The following is a 10,046-nucleotide window of genomic DNA, read 5'->3' on the forward strand; positions in this document are numbered from 1 at the left end:
TGAAGGCACATCTCTCCATTTGTCTTTTACTGGCTGGGAAGGCCCTGTCAGTCTGGACTCATCCAGCTACCGAGGGATGGAGGCCTATTTTGTTGAAGCAATAGTCTCTGTCAATGACAGTGGCGAATGGGTGGGTGATTTGGATATTTTGAAGGGGTTAAAATATTTGAAAAAGGAATTGACGGGAATATGTTCGCATGATCGCAGTTTCGCCGCTGCAGAAGTGAAGATGGTTTCCATTGACTGCTGGGAGGAAATTCTTGATCCACCTAATGGATTTCTTGTGCTACGTTCAACACCAAGCACATCTCATGAACAAGGGTACTGGCAGTGGATGGTGAGACTAGCCGCAGTGTGCATTGAATCATCAAGGAAATATGAATGCATCTGCCTGCCAGTGGATATGGACTTTTGCTGGAACTGTGTAATGAGAAATGTTGGTGCTGTTGGTGACCGCAAAATTCTTTTTATCTGTTAAGCACTCAAATAAGCTGCTTCAAGTTGATCTCGGGAGGTACGGCGATAAATGATAGATATATTCCCTCAAACTGCATAACAAGTTGTTGTGTGGACTCTAACTTTCATAGGGTTCTGCACAATTGTCTGACACATAGATTGCGTTGATTTACCGGCAACTTACAATACCATCTGGGCATAGACACAGAATCATTTTAGGTGCACTGGATTTAGGTCAATGATTGATCTGCACCAGGGCCTTTGCACATACTATGGGACCGGAAAATCTCAGACTTGCAAGAGTCTCAGGTCACGGTGCTGAGTCGTCGAACGTGCTTCGGTCAAACTGACTCCGAGAGAGACTGAATATACCTGAGGTGGTCCCAGGGATGTTGTAGTATATGAACTTTTGCAGCTTCAAATGTTGAAATCTGGAACATCCATCCATGGCAGGAGAGATGCAAGCTTGCAAGTGTAGTAGCACTTCAAATGTTGAGGATAAATCCATTAGACGTCTTAACTTCAAGTTGAAATCTCATTTAATGGACAGCAGTGTCCAGATGAGCCTCTTGGATGATATGTAAGAAATCTAGGATCCAAGCTTGATACCTAAGGTATGACTTCTGAGATGTTTGGGGTTCTCAAATGCTTGTGGACTATTCCCGACACGTCCGAGTCGTCCCGAGTCGGCATGTATCCTGCGGGTGTCAGCATTTAGTGCTAACGTTAAGACATGTCCTAGCTCCACAATTTATCCACTGGCATCTTCAAGGTAGATTTGATTATTTAGTATGACTATAGTGTAACCTATATTGCAGTACTCCGTAGTCAATGGGAAATGCGATCCAAAAAATGAAACTTGTATTAGGATCAATCATATGCATATGTGAGATAAATCATAACGGGTTATATGCCAGCATCGAGGGCATCAAATATGACGTAGTTGAGCTAGGTCGCTGCATAGACAATGCCTAGAAAGTTGCTGGAAATGAGGTTCAAATTTATCATGATAATGATAATCCAGAGTAAGCTCCGTCGGCCATAATTCTTGATTGACTGCGGCAAAATGGGTGGAAATCTCCTAGTTGCAGGATCCACTCAAGCTAGAGAGTCTAATTAGTCAAGGGTTTTAAGAACCGGGGATAGGAAAATAGTAAGTATGCAAAGTCATCGCAGCTGTCATCCATCGGAGTTAACGTTCCACGGATAGGAACCATCGATTCATGCCCCGCTCAATCTGTCAGCTAAACCCGCTATATCCGGACATCGAAATGTTCAAATAGAGACAATATTCTTATGTAGAATGAGTATTATTGCTTGAAGCTGAAAAAAAGAAGATTATTCTGTCAAATTTTTGCAAAATGGTGAAAACAATTCCTTTTGCCAATATCCAGGTCCCATCCCCAGGCTTCGGTGCTATGGGCCTGAGCTTTGGTCTGGGTACCAATCTCAGTCTCGACGAAGCAGAGCCAGTTCTTTTGAAGGCAATTGAGCTGGGATGTACATTCTGGGATACAGCGGTAAGCTGGAAACCATGCCTGCTGTTTGTTGCATAGGCTGATCCTGGTCGAAGGTTGTTTATCAAGCTGGTGTGAACGAGAAACTGCTGGGTGATTTCATTCGGAAGCACAACGTTCGTGATAAGATCTTCAGTGAGTCAAAATCATCTCTCATAGGCTGTTCATTTGCTCACTGTGGTAGTTGCTTCGAAATGCGGGTTCGATGTGTTTGGAAGTGGTGGTATAACGAACTCAGCCGCGCATATCAATGAGTACATCGACGGTACCATCGAAAGATTAGGCTTCACTCCTGATTTGTACTATCTCCACCGAATTGATCCCAGTATGTTTTACCTGAGAAATCACTTTGAAAGTGTCAGCTGACATCCGTAGATACCCCTCTGGAGGAATCCATCACTGCTCTCGATGGAATTCGCAGCGCAGGAAAGACCAAGTACATTGGTCTTTCAGAGTGTTCAGCCGCCACCCTTCGCAAGGCTAACTCCAGTAAGCCTATGTCTTCCATAACCGTTTCTCTTTTATCTGATACTAATAATCGATAGTTGCCAAGATTGACGCACTCCAAGCCGAGTACTCCGCCTTTGAGACACTTCACGAGAACGATGGCCTCATCCAAACCGCAAAGGAATTAGGCGTGGCCTATGTAGCCTACAGCCCTCTAGGCCATGGATGGCTTGTCGATGAGACCAGCTACAATTCACCAGACGACTTCGCACCCGATGACTTTCGACGAAATAGTAAGTGATACCTCTACGCAGTGCTTACTCACTGGTGCCTTGCTAACAATCTTCCTAAGGCCCAAAATTCCAAGGCGAGAACTTTTATAAGAACAAGGCTATTGTGGAGGAGATTAAGAAGCTTGCTTCTCAAAAAGGATGTTCTATTAGTCAGATCGCTCTTGCTTGGGTAGCTGCACAGGGAATGATAGCTATTCCTGGTACGACCAAAGCAAAGCGTCTCGAATCCAACTGGGCATCGCGTGATATCCAATTGAGCGAAGCAGAGCAACGAGAGATGCGCAAGATTATCGATGACGCAAAGCCTCATGGAAACCGATATGGTCCCGTACACCAGGCGATGGTGGGTCACTGAGGGAAGACTTGTTTCACATTTGAATGGAATGGATGAGGGATTATTTTCGATGAGTAATCTCTCAAAATACCACCTGGGCAGTATACACCATATCTAAAAAACAAATACATCTTCGGGCTCAAAGAATTTACTCCATTGACATTCGTAAAGATTGGTCAAATGCATTTTCACTCTACAAAAGCGGGTCGTTCTTCGACTCGGAATGCGTGGTCACTGGAAACCTGGCAGGCTATGGATTGTGCGGGACGCAGACAGCGCAATGGCCTTGTGGAGGTTACGTGGTGCGCTGCGATCCTAGTGTTCGTAATAGGGCTGAGTCGAGTGGGGAGTCGACCAAGCCTACGGGTGTACATAGTGAGGGGGTTTCAGTGTACCGAGAATATTGAGAATTTACATTCAATGTCAAAAGCCTATGATAAACCATTATCCATGCCACCTGGCACCATTGAAATAGACGTAAGCGTCATAAGTTGTGCCTAACGAATACCTATACCCAGGTGCCGGACTCCGTAGACCGGCCTTAAGTGCCGATACTCTTCAAGCCACCAGCATTAAGATCTGCCAAGTCGCCTGTGTTGGGCAAAAAAGTTAAACAACTCGACATATGCAGTCTGTATGTAGCCCTATGCAGATTTCCAAGGGCGTGAACGCCCTCGTCCCGGTTCCTGAGTCACCGAAGCCAATCATCAAATGGCCGGTGGCGTTTGTACCTATGGGAGACGCAGGAACTTAACAATCACACCAATGATAAAATCGACCGAGATAAAATCCCGAAAAGAATTATTTAGAGGAGTGTGGAATCGTATTGCCAAAGAAAAAGAAAAAATCCCGTAATTGAAATGCTTTTTTATCGCTTTTTTTTTCGTCGGTGTACACCATGTGCGGAGTACAATCGGAATACACCATGCGTTTTCTACGTAGTGAATCTCCACTGGATCTCTAGGGTACACTGCCCTAGAGAGTCCAGGCCTGAATGGAGCCTGAATGGGGCGCCATTTACCGGCGTCTGAGTCCGTCGAGGCTTATTCACAAAACTCAGCGGGGAGGGACGCGCGATCGGCCAGGGGCACAAGTGTTTCAGTATTTCGGCGGTGGGCTGGTGGGCACGACGCCTCGTCAGGCAAGGAGATAAAGGATTGTTCTGGAGCCTAAAGAAGCAAGGTTTGAAGATGAAACACGATCGGGAAACAAACCCGAATCATCTCTGAGTGGACGTCATAGGTGAAGTGGGTTCTAGCGCGTATCGATACAATGTGGTGTATCAGATCGGAGATGGAGGACCAGGCGAACATTCCAGTAACATCCTTATTGAATAATAATGTCAACGATAATGGGTGTAATATCCGCATTGACAATATGCTTTTCAATCTGTTTCTCTCTGTTGTTGATTTAAATTGCATTGATCGATGTAGTGTGGTGTGTCCTATCATACCGCTGCCCTGACACGTCTTCCATGGATCGTCAGACCTGCGCCACCGGATCTCCAATCCCATCGAATGTCTACGCCATCAATCCCATGGATCGTCAATGTCTGATCCACTTTTTGCTTTTTTGATTTTCTCCCACAAATCTCAGGGAGTTCCACGTCTTGGGAGAGGTCTTGGGCGGGTAACTATTGGGAATTTACTCGCCATTGAGCTCATCCTGACATGCTGGGAGTACCATCGGTGCCACAGAATCTAAGACAAGACTTATTTGGCAGACAGCCTCCCTAAGGATTGTAAGAGAGTCAGAAACCTTCAGCTTTTTCTTTTTTTCTGTGTCATCACAGTGTATCACAGGCCCAGCCCTTTGTGGAGCAATAGTTCATTCTCTTGGCTGTGGAGCAACTGGGTCAAGGAGAAGAAGAGAGAAGGAATTGTTACTGTCAGACTCCACTCAAGGTTGTAATGTATGAGTTCTGACTCTTCTGAGCTGGTAAAGACCAATTAAATTGATTCCAGTGGCTGTCAATCGGACATTCGTTCCCCATGATCCAGCCATTGATTTCCCCTGGTTCCTAGCGTGTGTTGGGTCTTCGGTAACCTGTAAAAGGCGTAGAAATCTACCTAAGATAATCAAAAAGGGAAAAGCACCGAGGAAAAGACTGCAGCAATCCAATAATTGACGGGGATTTACTTCACTTAATACTCCACTTTAAATAAAAAAGAGAACCCCATAACGGTCTGGCTCTTTTGAGGCGCCTTGGGTTGATACATTTGACGCACAGTTGATGCTGCGGTGATTTAACCTCGACCATTCCCACCTCTCCCTTCTCTCTTCTCCCTCTCTTCTTCACTTCCTGTGTAGCCATTCCCTTCGGATCTTTTTTACGATCTTTTCGCCTTCTAGTTCCTGTGCCGTGCACGTTCTAGCCTTTCTTTTCTCCATACACTCTTTTTCATTCGAGAACAGGCTTCTCTTTATTCTCGGTCTCATCCACTCCTTCGGTGACCACAAAAAATATCCCAGGATACTGTCAACAATCAAAATGGTCTCCTTCACCAATCTGTTTACTGCTGGCCTGATGGCCACCACGGCCCTCGCCATGCCCCACCACATGCACCGTGACGTGCGCCCTGTTCACAAGCGCTCTACCACCAAACGTGGTGCCGCTTACAACGATGTCTCCACCGTCTCGACTCTCAGTAGCACCGGCACTGTCACTTGGGCATACAACTGGGCCTTTTCTGACAGTGACCTCCCCTCTGGTGTCGAATACGTGCCCATGCTCTGGGGCGCCAAGTTCTTCGGCGGCTGGATCACCGCCATCGAGTCTGCCATTTCCTCGGGCAGCAACTACATCCTGGGCTTCAACGAGCCTGACATGACTTCCCAGGCTAACATGTCTCCTTCTGATGCTGCTACCTACTACAAGCAGTACATCACCCCTTACTCCGGCTCTGCAAAGCTGATCTCTCCTGCTGTTACCTCATCCACTGAGAGCGGCATGGGTCTGAGCTGGTTCGAAGAGTTCATGACTGACTGCAGCTCTTGCAACATTAGCGGTCTGGCTGTTCACTGGTACGGTGACTCTGTCGATGAGTTCAAGAGCTTCGTGCAGCAGGCTGTCTCCACTGCTAGCGAATACAACATCGAGGAGGTCTGGGTTACTGAGTTCGCCTTGAGCGCTGATGCCTCCGGTGTTACTGACCAGTCTACTGCTGCTGACTTTGTCAACGAGGCTACCACTTGGATGGACTCCCAGACTAACGTTACTCGTTACTCGTACTTCTACTGTGCTGATAACTACCTGTTGACTAACGGTGCTCTGAACACTGTTGGCACTGCTTACACTTCTTCCTCTACTTAAGGGAATGTCATGTTGAGTTGTTTGAAGGGGAAAATGATTTTATGTGATGATAGAACACGGTATGGGAGTTATCGGCGTCTTTGGAAAGGGACTACGGTCTCCACTTCTTTTTGGCGCATGAATTGGGTCTCATCTGGGTTCAATTTCTTCTGTGATCTGATTTTGCTTTTGTATCTTGTGAATTGCTTCTCTTGTCAATATTCACAAAAAATCAAAAGCAAATATTTTCTGACTGTCTTCTTGTAATCTTGCCTTGTAACTCGTGTGTAGTGATGTAGGATAAGTAACGAACTTCTATCAAGAGTCTCCCTGCCGAGCTTTGAAGATGAACCTTTTAACTTTGCTTGTTAATGGTGTTAAAGATTCCAGTATCAGATGATGTGGTCTTCCTCATACCCCTGACAATATGCAAGTTTTTAATCAATAACCGTTGATTCAAGTTTCATATGTTGATCTGTTGTTCTCCTCTCTTGCCCTGAAATCGAAAAACTCCAATCGCCTTGACTTGTATGCCACTAAGAGAGTGTCTCCAATGGCTGCAGCACACCTAATTTCCTTTGCAGCCAGAAGCCGGAAGACTTTCTCAACCCCACACACCACCCAGTCCCAGTCAACAAACAATGAATTATTGGGCGATGATTCCTCTTTGCCAGTAAATGACTGAATATCGGTTCGACCAAAATATATTTTGATGACTTTACCATCTTCAGAGAAGCGCAAGTCATCGTGAAAAAGCTCCCGCTCCCGTCGAATGCCAGTGAGCTTTAGAGATAGCCCGGGTTGTTCGGTTCTAGTTATCGAAGTGAGATCATGCAGTTGAATGGCACCATTCCCCATATCGATCACACAATATTTTTCATCAAGTGAAAAAGCCAACGGCGTTCGCATGACCAGTGACCAGCCTTGATAAAGGGCATTATCTTATCTGTGGTCAAATCCCACAACTGAATGCCGTCACATTGCGAGTTGTCCATTTGACATGTAATCATAATCATATCGCCTCTTGAAGACCATGCAGCACATGCCATTCCACCGGTCCTCAATTGTGGTTTGACAAGGATCCATGTCATGGGATCTCGAATTTCAAATATGGTGTCCATGTTCATGGGCGCATGCGTCGCTTTTGGATCTGGAAAGGCAAGCACAAGAAGTCTCCCATCTGGTGAGAATTTCAAATCCCTTATGAATGGAGACCTGAATTTTTGCTGTTGACCAGTGGAAACAACGAACATAATGATGTCACATTCATCAATGTCACCATCTTCTAGGAAATGTTCATCCGATTCTGTAGAAGTCTGTTCAGGGTCGACATACAAAACAATGATCAGTAGCAAATTGTTCGCACTAAAAGTCGCGCGAGAAACGCCTGTTCTATATGAAGAAGGAATGTGATGAATGACCTCTGCAGTGACCGTGTTTCTGACCTGGTAGTGATTGCCTGAAGAAGCCCGGCAAAAGAATAGGCTTCCGTCAGGAGAGAAGTAGGTTTCATCAAAGTACTCTCGATGGACTAAGAGAGGTTGCTGAGGCCCAATTTTAAGATCCCAAAATGCTAACTGAGACCTGGATTCAATGATTGTGAATGGAGTCTGGTTTGAGCTGCTTCGCACGATTCGATCAATGTCGTATATTTCTAGATCGCCGCTGGAACCCTCATCGAATGAGAATTCTGGCCCCAGGTCCCAAAGCCGAGCTGTTCCATCATCGGCTGTAGACGCTATTTTTGTACTGTCCGTGGAAAACTTCACCTCGTGCGGTTTGAATTGGTGGCCATCTAGCACTACCAATGGTTTCCCAGTGGCTAGGTTCCAGGCATTGAATTCCGAGGAACTTCGACGATAATACTCAGGCAAGGAGAAACCAGCAATAGCGGTGATGAGAGTTCCGTCAGCTGAACATCTTAGACTCTCATATATTAGACTGTCATCTGAATGATTTCGATGCCTCATCATTTTCTTAAATTCAATGGCATTGCCAGACTTGGCATCATATCCCACAATTGAGACATGTGTGTTTTCGAATTTTGCCATCAGTATCTCACCATTGGCTAACAATATTGAGGTGTCATATCGATCTTCTGGTATAGTACTCAACAGTTCCCAAGTTTCACAACTAGAATATGGGGACCTGTGAAAGTGAGGCCGAAAATGACCGTCTTGGACGCCAAAAACGGCCGCCTTTCCACCCGTAACTTGTCCATGGGAGCCGGCTCTTCACCGCCCGGCGTCCAGCACCCATCACTATTTTGCACCCACCCAGCGTCGTTAGTCATCATCCTCCCGCCCTGGTCGTTGGCGCTCGTCCCCAAGCCATTCCCTCCGATTCTACCTGAGACCAAACGACGCCGAAAATGGCTCCCCTCTGCAGTCCCTCCCAGGAGCCCTCTCTTTTCGCCCTTCACGGCCGGGCGCCTATAAGATGCTTCTCCCCTTCCCTCTCTCGCCATCCTCACACCCTCCCCATTCTCTCCTCATCTCCAACCCCCGCGTCTCAAGTCCCTCTTGTTGCCCGCCCTTCAAGATTCCAACCTTGGCCATCTAGCTTGGCTTTTCTCTATGACAGCTGTACCCGCTTAGCCAGCTCAGGGCAATGAGTATCAATTCTGGACCGACCCTGTTCTTTGCGAGGAAACTCGCGCCAGACTGGAACACTTCTGCAGTCTTGGATGGCTGCCTCCAAACTTCAAGCCAAAGACTTTACAAGATATTGCTGTTGTCGAACACTATTGGCGAAGGTGAGTCGAACTTTCCCAGGTCCAGGCATTACGAGCGGGGAATAAATCCTGAGTCTAGGTTTTGCGTTTATGTGGAGGAGGAGGACTATATGGACTACCTTCTTCGGGAGGAGCACGCGATCTACATGAACTTCTTCGACTGGATGTTCAGAACTTCCCGCGAGAAAGTACTGCAGTCCTACGATGAGTACTGGCGCCGCCTTTGTCAGTATTACGAGCTATTTGCCCATCGCCGTGTCAGTGAGGATGCCCATAAGCAGATACGACAAGTATGAACATTTTCTCTGTGCTTAGAGAAGCCAGGCTAATAATAAAACAGTACTTTAAGGGTCGTTCTCCAGCCGAACGCAAGATACCTCGACAAACAAAAGACAAGAACACTCTGGATGTCGATATCTTCTATGTACTCTACTGGTATCATTAGGTCCATTCAAGATTTTTCAGTTATGGAAGTCTGATTATCCAATTTGCTACCGTATAACTATGGTCTGCTATTACCGGGACTTGCCCTGGTGTCTTGGTTCCACAAGGTACCACCTTACCGGACCACTCGACCCTAGGGAATCGTAAACGGCCTTACGCGTTTGAGAGTGATCTTCCGAATTATATATCGTTGAAAGAGCTTCCGGACTCAGTCTGCTATCGCGATATTGAACTCTTTTATCTGAAAGACCCCTAAAGCAAATATGATATCCTCTGTGCCATCATCAAGTTTCGCAATCTTAAAGGTCGACCGGAAGGCGCTGATAGGTAAGGATGCTTCTAGGCCCCTTAGCTATTGTATAATCGATATAGTACTTATACTTTCTGCTAGAACAAAATTTTTCATGTATGGTGATTACTAATTAGCATATTGCCCGATCGCTCAGATAATCTCGTACACTTTCCGCAATGGCGCTTTTGTCAATACACACCTTACCCTAGAGCTCATATAGCGGCTACAAGTTCCTAA

At 46.2% G+C, this 10,046-nt stretch overlaps 3 protein-coding genes across 3 annotated transcripts; 2 read left to right on the forward strand and 1 right to left on the reverse strand.

Annotated features, from left to right (window-relative positions):
• Positions 1-1,817: 1,817 nt before the first annotated feature.
• On the forward strand, positions 1,818-3,068 carry N7483_008714 (uncharacterized protein; the record flags this gene model as incomplete). Its single annotated transcript, XM_057092141.1, has 6 exons — positions 1,818-1,976; positions 2,030-2,108; positions 2,158-2,298; positions 2,349-2,462; positions 2,519-2,713; positions 2,773-3,068. The coding sequence occupies 6 exons, from the start codon at positions 1,818-1,820 to the stop codon at positions 3,066-3,068; spliced, it is 984 nt and encodes a 327-aa protein (XP_056943315.1).
• Positions 3,069-5,538: 2,470 nt separating this feature from the next.
• On the forward strand, positions 5,539-6,360 carry N7483_008715 (glycoside hydrolase family 128 protein; the record flags this gene model as incomplete). Its single annotated transcript, XM_057092142.1, has 1 exon — positions 5,539-6,360. One exon carries the CDS (start codon positions 5,539-5,541, stop codon positions 6,358-6,360), a length of 822 nt encoding a protein of 273 aa, XP_056943316.1.
• Positions 6,361-7,202: 842 nt separating this feature from the next.
• N7483_008716 (WD40 repeat domain-containing protein) lies at positions 7,203-8,390 on the reverse strand (the record flags this gene model as incomplete). Its single annotated transcript, XM_057092143.1, has 1 exon — positions 7,203-8,390. The coding sequence occupies one exon, from the start codon at positions 8,388-8,390 to the stop codon at positions 7,203-7,205; it is 1,188 nt and encodes a 395-aa protein (XP_056943317.1).
• Between the last annotated feature and the right edge of the window lie 1,656 nt (positions 8,391-10,046).

The sequence above is a fragment of the Penicillium malachiteum genome (assembly GCF_028827825.1).
Source record: "Penicillium malachiteum strain IBT 17515 chromosome Unknown utg000004l:1.0-4883003.0:1.0-4884900.0, whole genome shotgun sequence".
Lineage (NCBI taxonomy): Eukaryota > Fungi > Ascomycota > Eurotiomycetes > Eurotiales > Aspergillaceae > Penicillium > Penicillium malachiteum.